General features: G+C 50.4%; 1 protein-coding gene across 1 annotated transcript in view; it reads left to right on the forward strand.

Moving 5' to 3' along the window:
* Positions 1-17,296, forward strand: part of AXIN2 (axin 2) — a 31,226-nt gene extending 13,930 nt beyond the window's left edge. The window contains exons 4-11 of the mRNA XM_011992145.1: positions 4,235-4,337; positions 7,515-7,655; positions 7,973-8,484; positions 8,737-8,931; positions 9,249-9,482; positions 10,078-10,173; positions 11,725-11,892; positions 15,780-17,296. Coding sequence (XP_011847535.1) covers positions 4,235-4,337; positions 7,515-7,655; positions 7,973-8,484; positions 8,737-8,931; positions 9,249-9,482; positions 10,078-10,173; positions 11,725-11,892; positions 15,780-15,906 — 1,576 coding nt within the window. The 3' untranslated portion in view covers positions 15,907-17,296. The remainder of the gene's footprint in view (positions 1-4,234; positions 4,338-7,514; positions 7,656-7,972; positions 8,485-8,736; positions 8,932-9,248; positions 9,483-10,077; positions 10,174-11,724; positions 11,893-15,779) is intronic.
* Positions 17,297-18,744: the final 1,448 nt, after the last annotated feature.

An 18,744-nucleotide genomic window follows, 5' to 3' on the forward strand; every position in this document is an offset into this window, starting at 1 on the left:
GCCTTCTTCCAAAGCCTACTGCTGACTTCTGTTTTCCTGCTAAGTAAAAAGCCCTGTTAAAGATGGCTGGGGATTTGGGCCTCTGAGAAGGCTGTTTTATGAGCCTGTTACTCTGAAACCTGCATTCTCGGAAGAAATGGCTTAATTTTTTTTTCAAGACGGAGTCTCGCTCTGTCGCCAGACTGGAGTGCAGTGGCACAACTTTGGCTCACTAGAACCCCTGCCTCCTGGGTTCAAGCGATTCTCCTGCCTCAGCTTCCCGAGTAGCTGGGACTACAGGCGTGCGCCACCACGCCCAGCTAATTTTTCTATTTTTAGTAGAGACGGGGCTTCACCATGTTGGCCAGGATGGTCTCCATCTCTTGACCTCCTGATCCGCCCGCCTCAGCCTCTTAAAGTGGTGGGATCACAGGCGTGAGCCACCGCGACCTGTCAAAAAAGTTTTTTAACTTTAACTGCCAGACTCCCACCAAAATTCTTGCAGCACTGGAGGCAGAAGGCTTGTGGGGCCATTCCAGGGCATCAGGCTTAGAAAGATGGAGTGAAGGGGCAGAAAACATCAGAAGCAGCAGACTCTTTGCCGCCCAAGTGTAGCCATGGTTAGAGGTTGCCAGGAAGCATGAAAGCTAAGTCAGTGGCGTGGAGGCCTTTGTCCCTTTCTGCTAGGAGCTGCTCTTATAATCAGGATCAACATACGTTTGTATGTTGCTTTAGCTCTGAGTGTCCCCAAATCAGCACAAGATGATTTTTTGGTGTTCCACACAGGGAATGTCGTGAGTTATTTATTTGTATTTCTTTATATCTTATTTATGGGGGTTTACTTTGGACACCAGGAAATGCATCTGAGTGAACTTCAGATATTAACCTTTTCCTACAAACCAGGCTTTTGATGTTGGCTGTGATCAGAGGCTGCCTTCAGAGTGGTTGCCAAATGAAGATGCGAGTGGACGCATGTGTTCATGAGTCTGCTATTTCAAAGTCGCCAGAAAATGACATTCAGGGTAGGTCGGGCATGGTGAAGTCAAAAGGCTAAGCTAATTGGCTCGACTCAAATGGCAGCTAAGTGGAGTCCACACTTCAAAACCGTGCTCCCCAGAAACAGCTGGGCCTAGCAGCAGGCTCGTTAACTAAAATGTTTATAATTAAAGGAGACCGTATAGGGGCCGAAACTCTGGTGCTCTCCAGCCCACAGGCTTGAGCAGCCAGGAAACTGATCATAGACTTTTAGAGCTTGAATAAAAGAAGAGAGGCCCCCTTTTGGAATGAGGGGCTGTTTTGGAAGAAGATTCTTGGCTGAAGGGAATTAAAGCCACATTTCCTTGAAGGCGTCTGTTAGCATTTCTGAGCCTCTATGGGCTGACATCTTCCTTTTCTGCTCTGGTTACAAGTTGCCTTTCCAGCAGTTTAGTCCTTCACCTGCCCTGGGTAATGGAGTGTGTGTGGTGGTGGTGATGGGGGCAGTATGAGGTGCTTATGAAATAATTTGTTCCTTTTGCCTTCAATATTGCAGTTAGCTACTCCCCTCCCCATCCCTACCCCCATCCTGGCTTTTTTTTTTTTTTTTAAACCTTATATGGAAGAAGAAAAAGAGGCATAAGAGCTCTACCATTGACTTTCATCTGGGAGAAGGAAAAGGAGAAAAGAGTGAAAGCTACCAGTGGAAACGTCAGAGTCTTGGAGGGGGTGAATGGGGGACTCTTCTAGGATTCTTGAAGCCTTATGTCACTTGTGTCATGGTGGGGTCCATGGAGTGCTTGACTCCTGCCCCCAAGACTGTCAGGAAGAGGCCTGGAGCAGAGACATCCACTGTCTTAAGTCCCCGAAAGAGAGAGCTCTAGGGCAGCAGAATTTGGTTAGACCAGCATGAGCCCAATCTGTGGGATACCGCCACCCCACCATACAAGGTGTTTTAGGTGAGAGATGGGGATATTCAGCATGGCTTGGGAACCACCTGGCAAGCCCCATAGCTAGTGAGTACTATGAGGTTGGGGAGGACTTTCCAGAACATTCCACAAATTTCCTCCTCATCCCTTCTGAAAGGTGACTGCATGGGGCTTAGGAAATGGCACCTCCACATCCAGACCATTAGGAAGCTTGACTGCTGGTTGGGGCTGGGAAGGGCGTCTTATTGAAATGAGGACCAAGTGTAGGTTGTTAACAGATGCTTGTTCTGGAGTCCAGCAGTGGCTTGGGTATGAGTTCTCATTTGAGCATTTCTGGTCATCTGTAAAATGTGGCTCATTAAGGTTCTTATGAGAATGAAGTCTCATTATAGGTCTGATGTCTGACCTACAGTAGGGACTCAGTATGTAGGAGCTGGCATTCTCAGGTTGGGATCAGTTGCCTTGCGTGCGATTTGGTTTCTGGTCAAGCCAGGCATGCTTGAAGTCCCATTTTCAACTGTGCCTGCTAAACTACCCAAGGTGAAGAAACAGAGTTTTGATAAACAATCTTTAGGTGGGCTTGGTCAAGTGCCGAGCCTCATGAGTAGGAGGCTGACTGGGAGATGTGTTTCTCCAGCACTGGTCAACCAGCTGCTGCTAATCTTTCCCACAGTGCTCTGTCTCTGCTCCATACTCACCTTTCTTCGGGGCAGTACTCACACTTGTGGGTAAGCTGTTGCTGTGACTACTGATCTCTCTTCTCTCCCTTCCCTACTCCCCTCAATGCAATTATCCTTTATGCACTCCTTAGCCAGCCTTTGGTTAACATACATTGGTTTGTTGATCTATTGGAATCTTCATTGTCCCTTGTGTGGCCCTATTTTCTGACCTAGGTCAGCAGACTTCCTGAAAATGCAGCTACTTAGAATTCTAGGGCATTTGAGATAAGGAGCTAGAGGTTGACCAGTTACTCCTGGCTGCCTCCTGGGTATTTTTAGACATTGCTAATTATCCTAAAGTATTTTTCTTCCACCCTATGAAGAACCAAACATTGGGGAAAGGGAAGTAGCCAAACACCCAGTTTCAATATTTACAGCCTCCAAGTATGATTCATTATGAAAATGTTTGCACCCTGAGGCGCTTGTAAATAAGGGACCTCCTGAAGGGACATCAATGGGAAAATAGTCACACCTTGACCATTCTGCTTTTAAGAAGGAAATTCTTTCTGGAAAAAATCATGGCAACTCCAGGTCATGGTTGTAGTGAACAGTAGCTGGAGTGGAGGCTTTTTAAACATTCTTCTACTTGTTAATGTTTTGTTTTTAAAAATATAATGGATAGGGGCCCAGACTTTTACAGGTCTTTGCCCAAAGGTCCCTTTCTCAATGAGGACGTCATTGACACCCACATCCAATTTAAATTTGCAGCTTACCCACCCGCCAGTGATTCTCCTTTTCCTGCTGTGTATTTATTCATAGTACATATCACTAACATACTATTTTTTATTTTGTTCATTGCCTGTGCCTCCCCATTAGAATATAGACTTCAAGAAAGCAGTTGTTTGAATTATGTATCCACTTTGTCTGCTGCTCTCTTGCCTAGTGCCTAGGAGAAGATCTGGCACATAGTAGGTGCTAATCTTTAAATGGATTGCACAGACCACCACATAGTAGGGGCTTTTCTTTTCATGCCCACATTGGTCATGCATCTTTGAAAATTCGTTGGTTGGGGGGTGGCAGGGTTTGGAGCTGAGAGAAGGGGCCAAAATGTTATATATTCTTTTTATTAATCACCCTGTACTGGTTTATAAAAAGAATACATTTGGAAATGACTGGGAAGTTGACTTAGAGAGTTATGCATACTTCACTAATGCCTGATTTAGCCCTCTGTAGGTTTGGTCCTTATCCCTACAACTTTCTGCCCTGGCCCTCTCCATAAGGTACTGGTTCCTGGTTTGAAGCAGTGGGAACAAATGGGAGGACCAATGGGGCCTGAGAATCTCCTACTTGGGGCACCTATAAAATAGGGGAGCCTTTGCTCTGCCTAGGCTGGCTGGAGTGTAACCCAGTTCTAAGACAACAGCCCAAGAGATGAACTTTCCAGGCTCTTTCCAAGTCGATGCTCCTGCATCCGAGGGAGCCAAGTTTCCATAGATGATTGATGGGCAGGATTTAAATTTGATCTTGGGTGGATCCTTCCCTGTGGGAACACTGATGGTATCTGGAGACATGTGACACTCCTATGGAAGCATGTGACCCTGTCGGCGGGATCTTAAGATGGCATATGAGAGTAGCCCATGTGCTGAAAACATCCTTGTAAGCCTGTGGATTCTGTCTTTTTCTTTCCCTTAGAGATGGAATTCCTCCTTATCGTGTGGGGAGTAAGAAACAGCTCCAGAGAGAAATGCATCGCAGTGTGAAGGCCAATGGTCAAGTGTCTCTACCTCATTTCCCGGTGAGTACAGTCTGGAGTGAGGAGACACCTGTTTTCTGCCATGTTGAGTCCTAAAGAAAAGGAGTGGGAGGTGGAAGTTGGGAGGTATAGGGAAGGTAGAAAAGAGCAGTCCCTAAGGTCCCCTAGGGCAAAGGGAGAGAAAAGAAGAACTGGACAATAGGCATTACATGTTTTTTGGGTTGTGATAGTGAGCACAGTAATGTGATTATGAGGTTGTCAATCAGTTTTGCTATAAAGGAATACCTGAGGTTGAGTAATTTATAAATAAAAGAGGTTTATGGCTGGGTGCAGTGGCTCATGCCTGTAATCTCAGCAATTTGGGAGTCTGAGGCGGGCAGATCACCCTAGGTCAGGAGTTCGAGACCAGCCTGGCCAACATGGTGAAACCCCACCTCCACTAAAAATACAAAAATTAGCTGGGTGTGGTGACGCGCGCCTATAGTCCCAGCTACTTGGGAGGGTAAGGCAGAGGAATCACTTGAACCTGGGAGGCGGAGGTTGTGAGCTGAGATCATACCGTTGCACTCCAGCCTGGGCGACAGAGCAAGACTGTCTCAAAAGAGAAAAAAAAAAAGAGGCTTATTTGGTTCACAGATACGCAGGCTGTACAAGAAGCATGGTGCCAACACATCTGCTTCTGGTGAAGGTTTCAAGAAGCTTTCAATCATAATGCAAGGGGAAGGGGAGCCACTGTGTAACAGGGAGAGAAGCAGCAAGCTAGGGTTGGGGGTGGTGGTGGGCAGTGCCATGTTCTTTCAAACAACCAGATCTCATATGAACTAACAGGGAAAACTTGCTCATTGCTGCAGGGAGGGCACCAAGCACCCAAACACCTCCCACTAGACCCACTTCCACCACTGGGGATCATATTTCAACATGAGATCTGGAGGGGACAAACAGCCAAACTATATCAGAGGTTTGATGACCTATTTTTGAACCTTTGCATTTTCTGAATTTAAAAAAAAAAAAAAAAAATCCCTATGAGAAAGAAACTGAAGCACTTATGTCCCAGAAACCAAGAAATGCTAGATGATCCATGCTTCTCTACAGCTTGGTGAGCTCACTGTATTTCCACTAGAATGGAAGCCCTCTGGGGGGAGGGGAGGAGTTTTATCTCTTCTGTTAACCTCTGTATGCACAGAGACTATAACACTAACTGACACATAACAGGTGCTCAGTAAACATTTGAGTGAATGAATGAGGAACCTCTGCCCCCTTGGGACAGACACATAATAGGTGCTCAATAAACATTTGAGTGAATAAGGAACCTGTGCCCCCTTGGGACATTCTCCTGCCCTCCTCACTGGGACATTCTACTTGTGTCAATCACAGGACTCTAAGTCATTTTAGTCAGTGATTTTAGTCATTCATTTATGTATTGATTGACCATTTCTCCTCCTGGCTTCTGAAGCCCTGGAGAGTAGCTGTTCCTTTCCAGCTCCAGAACTTGGCTTGGTACCTGCTGGTGAGTCTGTGCCTATCAAATACAGAATGAACGAAGTGTTTAGAAGTGAGGATCTCCTGAGCAGCTTCTTCCTGTAACTGAGATGGTGGATGAAGGGCTTTTCTGGGACCTCTCCTTTTATTTCCACGCCTGCTAAAGCAGCCAGCACATGGCTGTACTCAAGAGAACTTCCCCATCTACATTCCCATTTTAGGGCTGTGCTGTTTACCATAGCCTCAGATCCAGGTTGCAGTGACACTCTTCTTTAAGGAGGGGAAGAAAGCACCCAGCTCACAGCAGGTGTTTATGAATCCTTCCTGCCAGCTTCAGAGAATCCCATTGGTCTGTCTGGTTATGTTGTGTTTAAAAAATTAACACATTGAATTGCTAAACCCATGTTGCATTAGTGCACAAACTGTAGCTCTTCTCTGAAAGCCCCTCACACGGACAAGGGCACACTTACCTTGTTTTAAAATTAGCATATTGAAATTGCTTTTCTGAGGACCTCTAGCATTCCCCCTCCTCCACAGGTAGTAAGTATTGATGACATACTATTATTGTTTTTTTGACTGGGGGATATGTGTGTTAACAAAGAAAAGTTCTATCGCCCAGGCTTGTAAATTAGATGATTTTGTCCTGGGGTGTGCAAATCGACTTTCTCCATCAGGCAGCGCTTTGATCGGGGGCTGCAAGGAGCCAGCCTGTGTGAGAATGGCCACCTACACAGGAGCCTTTCTCTCCCCTCTCAGTTTCTGCAGCTAAGTGGTTGCCGTGGCAAGGCCCATCTTTGCAGCTGGGGGACATGCTAGCCTTTGCAAGTTAGCTTTCTGCTCCCCCCACCCCACCCCAAAGGAGCCAAGCAAGAGGGAGATTAGGAAGAAGGAGGTAGAACAACTGGAGAGGTGGGGGGTTGGGTGGGGGGAGCGAGATGACAGGAAAAGGACAGAAAGCTGGGCAGCAGGGGTTCTCTCTGTTTGCTGCTTTTGGCAGGCGTACTCGGTGCCTTTTTATATTCTGCACTTGATTTGGAGATGTTCCCTTTTCCCTTGATAGATCAGCTTCAGGCAGCCAAGCTCAGCAGTGTTCTGCTACTAGCCTGCAGCAGCTTTCTTCATTTTCTGTACAAAGAGAGAGGGAGGAGGGAAGGAGAAAAACGAGGGAGATCGAGGACAGTGTTGAGACAACACCACCTCAAAGGTGCGCAGTGTGCGGCCAGGAAATAAATTACCACTTCTTCTCTGATCCAGGCCGTTTGACTCCCTTTCCCCCTCCTTTCCTCCCTCCCACCTCCTTTCCAATCTTATTTTTTTAAATTTTCAACTCCCTTTCTGTTTAGATTCTACTTTTTATTCCTTGAGTTGGTCTCTCCCCTCCCTACCTCAGAGGGCTGCCTTTTTTTTTTTTTTTTTGATGTTTGACAACAGTCTTTGAAGATTTTCTACTTCAGAGTAGCTACTGATGGGCTGGTTGTACTACAGAGAGAACAAGCAGGGCCTCTCGGAGTGCGACCAACTGCTCCTGCCCAAGGCAAACGCTGGTGGGGACCATGGCTCTCCATGAGGCCATGGCGTTAGCGCATAAAAGTCCCGAGCAGCCCAGGCCGCCTTGCCATCCACTCTCCACCCGAACATGGGTTTGCGGTATGCAGCGCCCGGTGCGGGAAGCTCCGGCCAAGCCACCGCCCGCCCGGCCTGCTGAACGTGCCTCCTCCCTTTTCTTTCCACGTCCTGTAGAGAACCCACCGCCTGCCCAAGGAGATGACCCCCGTGGAACCCGCCGCCTTTGCGGCTGAGCTGATCTCGAGGCTGGAGAAGCTGAAGCTGGAGTTGGAGAGCCGCCACAGCCTGGAGGAGCGCCTGCAGCAGATCCGAGAGGTAATGCGGCCTAGGCCCTCTCCCTGCTTCCGTCCACCGGGTGCGCGCACTATGAGTATACGCATGCGTGTGGGCTGCTTGTGGGTGTGTGCATGCGTGTGGGCTGCGTGCGCATGTGCGTGTGTTGCGTGTGGGTGTGCGCATGCGTGTGAATTGCACTTTTTTATAGATGGGCCTGTGCGTGTGCGCATAGGCGTGGCTGTGGGCGTGCACATGGGTATACGTGCTCCTGCGTAGGGGGCGTGATGTGGCAAGCCCAGGGCCTCGGGCCCTCCTGCTTCCTGGGTCACTTCCCCTTCTGACGTCTTCCGTTTCAGGATGAAGAGAAGGAGGGCTCCGAGCTCACACTCAATTCTCGGGAGGGGGCGCCCACGCAGCACCCCCTCTCCCTACTGCCCTCCGGGAGCTACGAGGAAGACCCGCAGACGATACTGGACGATCACCTGTCCAGGGTCCTTAAGACCCCTGGCTGCCAGTCCCCGGGCGTAGGCCGCTATAGCCCCCGCTCCCGCTCTCCGGACCACCACCACCACCACCATTCGCAGTACCACTCCCTGCTCCCGCCCGGTGGCAAGCTGCCTCCCGCGGCCGCCTCACCGGGCGCTTGTCCCCTCCTCGGGGGCAAGGGCTTTGTGACCAAGCAGACGACGAAGCATGTCCACCACCACTACATCCACCACCACGCCGTCCCCAAGACCAAGGAGGAGATTGAGGCGGAGGCCACGCAGCGGGTGCACTGCTTCTGCCCTGGGGGCCCGGAGTATTACTGCTACTCGAAATGCAAAAGCCACCCCAAGGCCCTGGAAACCATGCCCGGCGAGCAGTTTGGGTAAGTGCCGGGCAGACCACAGTGTCCCGTGTAGGGCTTCTCTCCCAGCCAGGTCCATGGGCAGGTGTGAGGTGGGAGCCTTATCACAGGCGTTTAGTTTCTAAGAGGGCACGGCTGGGTGAGGGTGTGGGGAGCAGGTGCATGGGATTTTCGTGTCACCGCCCCCCCCCCACTTGCTGAATTGTCTGATTCTAGGAGTCCCGGAGATTTAACCGGGTCTCTGGGTTGGGTGTGGTTCTTGGTTCCCCACAGCGGCAGCAGAGGCAGTACCTTGCCCAAACGCAATGGGAAAGGCACGGAGCCGGGCCTGGCCCTGCCCGCCAGGGAAGGAGGGGCCCCCGGCGGAGCTGGGGCCATGCAACTTCCCCGGGAGGAAGGAGACAGGTCGCAGGATGTCTGGCAGTGGATGCTGGAGAGTGAGCGGCAGAGCAAGCCCAAGCCCCATAGGTAAACACCACTTGCCGCCGCCGCGGCCGCAGGGTCATGGGCACTCAGTACGGAGGTATTGTGGGAATGGCTGTTTTTGCAGTCCGCCGAATACAAATGTGACTATTTGCTCCTGCCATCTTAATATTAAACGTTGGACTGAGCAGACCACAAAAATGTCATGTTTTGGCACTGACCCCTGTTCGTGTTATGGTAGTTATTTTTTTCTTCTCTCTCCCTCTGAGCAGAATAGACAAGTTTCTATTGAAGTCACATTTTCCAGTTCTTCTAACCCAGTTTCTTTCCTTCTGTTTTCTCTCTGCTCATTCCTTGTTTAGTGCCCAAAGCACAAAAAAGGCCTACCCCTTGGAGTCTGCCCGCTCGTCTCCAGGCGAACGAGCCAGCCGGCACCATCTGTGGGGGGGCAACAGCGCGCACCCCCGCACCACCCCCCGTGCCCACCTGTTCACCCAGGACCCTGCGATGCCTCCCCTGACGCCACCCAACACTCTGGCTCAGCTGGAGGAGGCCTGTCGCAGGCTGGCTGAGGTGTCAAAGCCCCCAAAGCAGCGGTGAGTGGAAGTGAGGGATCCTAGCTGGGGCAGGGATTGGGTTTGGGTGGTGACCTGGTCTGTGGCTAATGGGGAGGGCCTCTCTTTCTGCCTGGGTCTCAAACCCTCCCATGAGAGGAAGAATTGCTTATGGATGAGTAAGCTTCTCCTTTCCAGCTTCTAGAAATTGTTCCCTTCAGTTATGTTCATTCTACCAGAGTTAAGCCAGGATCTGTGAGGCAAGTCATGCCTAGAATTGGGAGAATGAGTTTCAGTAATTCCTTACAAAGGCCATTTCTTACAAATGTCTTGATTGTTTAAGGCTGGTTAGTTGAGCGTATAAGAAGCTACGAGATGGAGAAACAAGAGTCCTCAGCCCTTTGTTGGGGCTAAGTGTCCCGTCCTGGGCTCCCAGAGGGGCTTAGAATGGCTGTTCCAAGATGTCTTCCCAGCCTCTTCAGCCACTGTTAACCCAGGGTCTTGGTTGGGTTTCCATAGGGATGGAAGTCGGTTTCGTGTCTCTTCAGGAGGCCAAAGAGTAATTTTCTGTCTGCTCCTCAATTGCTCTGGGGACAACAGTGCACCTCTAAATCCCTCGCCCTGGCTGTGTCCTCAGGTGCTGTGTGGCCAGTCAGCAGAGGGACAGGAATCACTCAGCCACTGTTCAGGCGGGAGCCACGCCCTTCTCCAGTCCAAGCCTGGCTCCAGAAGAGTGAGTGTCTTTACCTGGCATTACTGAGATCTGCCAAGTGGTTTATGTTTCAGAGTATTTGCTATCTGGAGTTTCATTTTCATGAAACTTTTTTTGGTTTTTGAAATCACCTTGATTTTAGTGCTAGTGATGAGGAACAGTAAACATAGATGTAGCCATCCATGTCCTACTGACAAATGCATCATAGCGAAAGTTTTTTTGGTCATACACAAATCAAAAGCTGGGACACGAAGCTATTAGAAGGGTAGAAGGGACCTCAAATTCAGCTGGAAAAGTTGCTGCCATTCAACTTGCAAGTTAGTAGTACTGAAAACATTTGCCACCCTGAGCAGAAGGATCATTCTCCACTGTGGCAGAGATGGAGGGGACCATCCTTGTGTTTTTGCTTGGAGAAGACAGAATCTCTTCCCCCAAATTGGGCAGTGATTCTTTCTGTAAATTTAGTCTCATTCAGAGTAGATTGAGAGAAGCCTGCTCAGTTTAGTTACTGGATGGTGCAATTAAAAAGAAATTTGCTAAAGAGATCTGAAATGGTCCGTAGAAAGTTTTCTGTCTGTGTCTTCATCCTGAGCAGTGAGCAATGTTTGAAGTCCTCAGTAGGTCACTACCCTGGATCCTTTCATTGTTTCAGTTGGTTGACCCTAAGTGTACCAGCCGTCCGGGTCTGGACCAGCCACTTTTTTTTCTTTTTTTTTTTCTTTTTTTGGAGACAGAGTCTCGCTCTGTCACCCATGCTGGAGTGCAGTGGCGCGATCTCAGCTCAGTGCAAGCTCCATCTCTCGGGTTCATGCCATTCTCCTATCTCAGCGTCCCGAGTAGCTGGGATTGCAGTCACCCACCACCACGCCCAGCTCATTTTTTTTTTTATTTTTAGTAGAGACAGGGTTTCACCATGTTGGCCAGGCTGGTCTCGAACTCCTGGCCTCAAGTGATCTGCCCACCTCAGCCTCCCAAAGCGCTGGGATTACAGGTGTGAGCCACCACGCCCAGCCTAGCAGCTTTTTTTTCAGGCTACTCTACAAAATCTCAGAATAAATGGGGACATGGACATGACTGGGGGCTACCCGCCATTAGTTGTTCTCATTGTACTGGAATAAGGGGTGGGCCTTAGGCATTCTGAGTTCATGCCATCCCAAAGGTGTCCTGCTCTGGGTTTGTCTCTTTAGCACTCTCCAATCCAGGTGAGACCCGGCATCTCTGTGATAATTTCTCTTCTCTCATCTTCTTGGGGAAGCACGCCATTTATGCTAACCTGAAAGAGGCCGCTGTGTACCTTCATTTGGTGGCAGTGGGGAAAGCAATACCAATTCGTACTACTGAAAGGAAATCATCCTTTTCCGCGTGCTCCATGCAGAGCATGTGGGCTTGGACTGTGTGTCCCCCAGAGCTGCCTGCCTCTGAGATGTGGGGCTCTGCCCCAGCCCCCACTTTAACTGCAGCCCTAGTGTTTGGATACCCTGTCACTTACGTACATGTGCGCACGTGTGTGTTTGCTTTAGATGTGTGTCTGCTTTAAAATGCTGAACTTGTTCCATTCCATCTTATTTTCAGTCACAAAGAGCCAAAGAAACTGGCAGGTGTCCACGCGCTCCAGGCCAGTGAGTTGGTTGTCACTTACTTTTTCTGTGGGGAAGAAATTCCATACCGGAGGATGCTGAAGGCTCAGAGCTTGACCCTGGGCCACTTTAAAGAGCAGCTCAGCAAAAAGGGAAATTATAGGTAAGAGTCCTGTGGCTTTTTTCTGCTTTCAGTTTGTTTGCTCAGAACCAAGAGCCAGAGCCTGGAGCAGCTCCCCTGGCTGAGCAGACCTGGGCGGGGCAGGGTGGAAGGGGGCTCAGCAGGCGCTGGGGGAGGCTCCTTCTCATTTCTTGTCTCCCCTCACCACTAGTAGAACAATGAAGCAGCAGCCGCAAGAGGGACGCTGCATGGAGGGTTCCCTGGGGGACCTGGCCAGGCTCTTTCCACCAGGTGAACCAGACTGAGGAGAAAAAGAGCAGCCGCTTGCTCTGACAGGAGGAGAGTGGGGCTCAGGCCGCACTGCAGAGGCTTTACCTGCAATTGAAGGGCTTGTGGGCGAGCGGGGAGCAGGGAGAAAAAAGAGGGACAGGCAGGTTGATCAGGAGGGAGGATCTGGAAGCGCCACCCTCCTGGCTTGAGTTTAGGAGAGACCCTCACATTGAAGTCTCCAAATAGGAACCATGCCTGGGAAAGGTCCCCCCGGTTTTTCTCAGTCTGCCTTTCCACCTGAAGAACCTCCCTGGGTTTTATGGGCCATTAGAAGCAGGGATGCGCCTTTGTCCATAACAAAGAAGGGGCTGGACCTGTGAGTGGGCACAGGGTGAATAGGGCAGTCCACTCTTCCTGCCTGGGCCTGGGCCTCGTTGCCTTCTCCCCTGCAGGGGCTTCAGGAAGGGAACTTACTGGTCTCCTCACCTTGTCTGCAGAGTGGACGGAGGTGCCCTTGAGAAGGTCCTTGCTGACCTTTTAGGGCCCTTGAGAGGGTTCAAGAGCTGAGGAGCATGAGGGCCAGCCCTAGGCCATTCCTTCTCTTGATCACTTCCTCCTAACAGCAGGTGATGACTGCCTCAGTTCATCCTGACTCCTCCCTTGTCCCTCTCCATGGCCTGCAGCCCAAGAGAACCTGTGGATTCTGCTCCAGTTCTGTCTCAGGTTTAGGGCTCCAGGCTGGGACAAGGGTGAGATAGGGGCACCCTAGTTTAAGCAGGTGCTCACTCTGGGGTCTACACCCGAGAGAGAGTTCCAACTCCTCAGCTGTGTGCCGTGGACCCTGTACAGGACCACAGTCTATGTCCAGGTGTGAACCCATTGCCGCCACCAGGGCCAGGGGTGTGAGTGGAAAACTCTGACTAGCACTTGGTAACCTGCCAGGTGGGCATATGGGCTCCTGGATGGAAATGAGTCCACCTGCAGGGCTCTGAGGCGCCCTCCCCTCTAGGGCAGGCCCTGTGTAGTTTTACCGCCACCTTCATCTGGGAGTTAGTCTGGGCGGGGGCTCAAGGTGAGCCCCTCTTTGGAGCAGGAGGGAATGGAGGTCGGACTGAGCCCCTCTTCGGAGGGGGAGGGATGGAGGTCGGACTGAGCCCCTGGAGGTGACTGGCCAGCAGGGCGTGTTGCTGGGCCTGGATATTCCCTTTTACACCTGGGCGGAGACAATTGCGAAAAGGTGGTATCAAAGGGATGGGGGAACAGGCCTGGCTGCTGCTGCTGCTGCTTTTATCTTGAAAAGACACAAGGTGAAACTAATGACACAAGTGTGCCCCTCTGGGGATTCATTTTGATCTTGGCTTTGTCTCGGCTGGACTTTGAGTGGAACTGTAGGTGACCTCGGAGAAGAGCCATGTGGCGCTGGCATAAGCTTGCGGGGAAGGTGCCTCCCTCAGCTGCTCTGGCCACATCTGGCTCTGATTTTTTTTTTTTCTCCCTGAGGCACAGTTAATAAGCCTGGCTTTGAAGCTCTGGCCTCCCCTTTAATGCACAAAGACTTGCACAAATGGTCAACCCTCCGATCCTCTCCAGTTCTTTCCTGAGTGCATCAGGCTGTGGGAAGGCCCTCCCAGCCGCCTTATCTCTGCAGGGCCTGAGCTGGACTCAGTGCCCTCCTGGGGTGGGACAGGGACACAGGGTGTCATGCCTCACCCTCCCAGCAGGGCTGGTGCTCCAACATCTCAATTTGTACAGATACATCCCCCTTCAAAAAAATAAGAAAGACCCATTGAGGTTGGGGCCGTGGAGCAGGGGTGGGAGGTAGGGGGACCTGGGATGCGTTGAGTAATCTCAACATGGCAGGGGTTCAAAAAGCAAACAGTCCCTTCAGACGCGCCAGACGCTATTGGTGCCAGATGTCAGAAGAAAGCAAAGTTTGCCACATAAAGCATGTTGCAGTGGAAAAGCCTGTTTCTTGGAGAAAATGGGGGCAGTGCAGTGTGTTTGAAGTCCTGGGGGTGGGGCCGAGAGAATGTGGCCTCTCTCCTCTCTGGGGGAGGTTGCAATTATGTAAAAGGTCGCTGCGTGTTTGCTCAGACATGCTGTGAAAGCCCAACTTGGTGAACCCTGGAGGGGTCGGAGCTGGGGGAGCTGGGGCCAAAGGGGTCTGACGGAGGGTGGTGTTGAGGTTTGAGCCTCTTACGTGGAAAAGTGACTTTTCCCCCCACTGTCCCAGGTCTCCTGTGCACAGAGCCCCTCCCCATTTTCTCACTGTCTCCTCTCACGCTCCCCCGAGAATTTTGACCCCTTGACATGAAGTGTCTTCAGTGCTGCCCAGTCAGGGCCCTGCCGTTGTTCACCCCAGTGCATTAGTTGGGTCAGGAATGCTAAAAACAAAGAACCTTGACTAAACCCAGCTGTTCACTGTATTTAGCCTTATCTCCTACGAAAGTATTTGGCTTGCCTTTATTAAAGAGGAAAAAAATTGAGCTCTAACCAAGGGGAGTTAATTTTTTTTTTTTTTTAAAGGGAAAAGACAAAAACAAAGCCCAACCATAACCCTGAGACACAATTAAATGTTTGAAAGGTTCTCCCATCCCCCCAGGGGACTGTGACCTTCCCTCTGTGAGTGGCCTTTATGGGCTGGAAATGACAGCTTGCAGGGGCAGGTTTAATCCCTCTGAGGGGTCTCCCTTGGCTGGGGACAGGGAAGGAAGAGGCCCTCGCTTAATTTCCTCAGAAGGGGTTTGGGGGTGGGCCTGGCCCGAAAGGACAGCAGTTGTTTCCGAATGTGGCGCTCCTGAGAGAGGCCAGGCATTTGCATCTGTACAATTAAACAGCCTCAGAAGAAAGAATGCTGGGGAGGGATAAAAGGAGCCTTTAATCAACGGGCATAATAGAAGGGCCTTTGGTGTTTGACCCTGGAGGGGTGGGATGGGAGAAGAGGCCTGGAAATGGGGAGAAGAGGGAGGGCATCATGGGGCCTGTGCCGTCTGTTCGGCCCTGGGAAGCTGCGCTGGGGTGGCTTGCCTCCTGTGTGGCTGTGCCAGGGCCGTCCAGGACTGTTGCACTTGGGCCCTGGAGGATGGGAAGGCCGAGAGGCCTCCGGACTGCTCAAGCATCTGGAATTCAGCCTTTCACAGACTTCGGCAGGTTCCGCCTCTCCAGGTGGTGGGTTCACAGACTTCGGCAGGTCCTGGCTCTCCAGGTGGTGGGTTCAGGATGTGGCTGAACCTAAAGATAGTCTGGAGTCTCTTTGAAGGACCTGCTTGGATGCTGCTGCAAATTAACTGCAGGCATTTGTCCTTTCCTTCCCTCCTCCACCCCGCTGCTGAAAAAGGTTGGGGGGAAAAGCAGGTCTGTTTTCCACCATGTATGTGTGTCAGGAGATAGCAGAGGTGCTGGGCTGAAGATTGCAGGTGGCAGGTCCGGCCCAGGCTGCTGCTCAGTGGGTGCCCGGCTTTCGTCATCTTGGCCCACCTGCTTCTTGTGGTGTGGCCAGTCCCAGTTGCCATCTTAAAGCAGTTACGGGCAGCAGTGTACATGCACACCTGCCATAGCAAATTCCTAGGATACCTCAGTCCTCCATGTTGGCATGCTTTTCTTTTCAACAATGTGGAAAATGCAGTTTACCAAGAAGCTTTTCTGGTTTTCCTTTTAAGGTATTACTTCAAAAAAGCAAGTGATGAGTTTGCCTGTGGAGCGGTGTTTGAGGAGATCTGGGAGGATGAGACGGTGCTCCCGATGTATGAAGGCCGGATTCTGGGCAAAGTGGAGCGGATCGATTGAGCCTTGGGGGTCTGGCTTTGGTGAACTGTTGGAGCCCGAAGCTCTCGTGAACTGTCTTGGCCGTGAGCAGCTGCGACAAAACATTTTGAAGGAAAATTAAACCAATGAAGAAGACAAAGTCTAAGGAAGAATAGGCCAGTGGGCCTTCGGGAGGGCGGGGGGAGGTTGATTTTCATGATTCATGAGCTGGGTACTGACTGAGATGAGAAAAGCCTGAACTATTTATTAAAAACATGACCACTCTTGGCTATTGAAGATGCTGCCTGTATTTGAGAGACTGCCATACATAATATATGACTTCCTAGGGATCTGAAATCCATAAACTAAGAGAAACTGTATAGCTTACCTGAACGGGAATCCTTACTGATATTTATAGAACAGTTGATTTCCCCCATCCCCAGTTTATGGATATGCTGCTTTAAACTTGGAAGGGGGAGAGAGGAAGTTTTAATTGTTCTGACTAAACTTAGGAGTTGAGCTTGGAGTGCGTTCGTGGTTTCTTCACTAACAGAGGAATTATGCTTTGCACTACGCCCCTCCAAGTAAAGACAGACTTTTAAAAATGGTGCCCTACCATTGACACACGCAGAAATTGGTGCATTTTTTTTTTTCCCCTATGCTGCTCTGTTTTGTCTTAAAGGTCTTGAGGGTTGACCATGTTGTGTCATCATCATTTTGGGGGTTGTGTTGGATGGGATGCAGAGGGAGAGGCAGGGAACCCCGCTCCTTGGGGCCCCAGGTTGATCCTGTGACTGAGGCTCCACCTCCTGTAGCCTCCCCAGGCCCAGGGCCCCGTGGCTGAGGCCTGCTAGAATCACTGCCGCCGTGCTTTGTGGAAACGACAGTTCCTTGTTTTTTTTGTTTCTGTTTTTGTTTTACATTAGTCATTGGACCACAGCCATTCAGGAACTACCCCCTACCCCGCAAAGAAAATGAACAGTTGTGGGGAGACCCAGCAGCACCTTTCCTCCAGACGCCTTCATTTTGATGTTCGGGTTTTTGTGTTAAGTTAATCTGTACATTCTGTTTGCCATTGTTACTTGTACTATACATCTGTATATAGTGTACGGCAAAAGAGTATTAATCCACTATCTCTAGTGCTTGACTTTAAATCAGTACAGTACCTGTACCTGCACGGTCACCCGCTCCGTGTGTCGCCCTATATTGAGGGCTCAAGCTTTCCCTTGTTTTTTGAAAGGGGTTTATGTATAAATATATTTTATGCCTTTTTATTACAAGTCTTGTACTCAATGACTTTTGTCATGCCATTTTGTTCTACTTATACTGTAAATTATGCATTATAAAGAGTTCATTTAAGGAAAACGACTTGGTACAATAATTATTGTAATTAAGAGATGTAGCCTTTATTAAAATTTTATATTTTTCAAAACATTGGCCTTGTGTTTGAATCCCCAGGGTGGGAACAGGGCCAAGGGGCCCTTCCATGTGTACGCGTCTGTGCTTGATTTCCCACCTTGCCCAAGCCCGTCTCTGACCTCGAGCCCTGACCTGATCTGGACCCACCTGGAGGTTTTGTAAAACCATTTCTTCAAATCACTTGGCTACTGGCTGAGACTTTTGTTGCCTTGGAGCAGGCTGTAGACAACATCTCCTTTGGGAGTCCTCTTCCCTCTAACACCTCCATTCAGCCTCTTCCTCCTGGGCAGATTGTCTCCAGTCCAGCCAGGTAGGTGCAGGGGACTAGGGGATGAGAGGAGGCCCTCCCAGGAGTACTTGGCATTTCAATAGGTGTCTCCGACATGAAAGCCGTTCAGCAGGTGGTTTCATAGACCTGGAATGTCCACGTGGGGCCAGTGGACTTAGAGATCAAAGCTAGCCAGGCACCCTCCCCATTCTGGGAGCTGATCAACAAGGCTGACTATTAATCCTATCTGACTATTTTATCGTGGGCCATCAGGCCCAGGGCTGGTCAGGTGTCAGGAATATAGCAAGCAGGCGGTGCAGGAGGCGGCGACACGAGCAGCTTCTGCACCACTCAGTGGATAGGTGTGCTTCTGTGGCCGAGGACCTCGGCAGGCAGTTGCCCTCTCAACAAACATGCCCTCCCTGTACCCTGAGCGCTTGGCATGCCAGGTCATTCTTCAGATCTGGGAAAGCAGGTCTTTTTAGTGGAGTCCTAGGAAGAACCCTTTTTAAAAAGAGAGGATCTGTAACTGCAGTTGGACTTCTTGTGTGCTGAGTTTTCATGAAACGAACTCCGTGGTCTGCAGTGGATCTGGTTGGCTTGTTCTTCCTGCTGCCAACTGGCATCAGGCCGGCAGCATAGAGAAAGGCCAGGGTTCTGGCCATGCGGGGTAGGGATGGACTCGAACCCAGTACCCTCGGCGTGGTGGCAATAGTAGGAGTTGTCAAGGCTGCTGGGAGAGTCCTGAGTTACCTTCCGAGAGGGCGAGGGTGGCGGGAGGCTGGAGGAGCTCTCTGATTCTTTGAACTTGCCCCTAACCATGTAGGTTGCTGTGTCCTCCCCTCCTGGCTGGAATGGGGGCTCACACCAGGGTGTCCACCTACTTTCAGAATTATAAGCTTCTCTCCAAGACAAAAGGGTAAAGGGATGCAACCTATTGTGTGTGGTGAGGATTGGGGTTTGTGGATGGCTTTTCATCTCTATCTTCAGGCCTCTTGATTGAGGAGAATGATGAGGTTGGGGCTTGGGCCTCAGACAAACTGGACTGAAGGCCCAGCACCACCACTCTCTGGGGGCCGTGAGCAGATTCCTGGGTACTTCTAAGGTGCATTTGTGAGAGACAACTGGACTAGTTGATCACTCATGTTTCTACCTTCTGTTTTCAGTGTTTTTTTTTTTTTTTTTTTTTTTTT

Source organism: Mandrillus leucophaeus, unplaced genomic scaffold, assembly GCF_000951045.1.
Source record: "Mandrillus leucophaeus isolate KB7577 unplaced genomic scaffold, Mleu.le_1.0 Scaffold404, whole genome shotgun sequence".
Taxonomy (NCBI): domain Eukaryota; kingdom Metazoa; phylum Chordata; class Mammalia; order Primates; family Cercopithecidae; genus Mandrillus; species Mandrillus leucophaeus.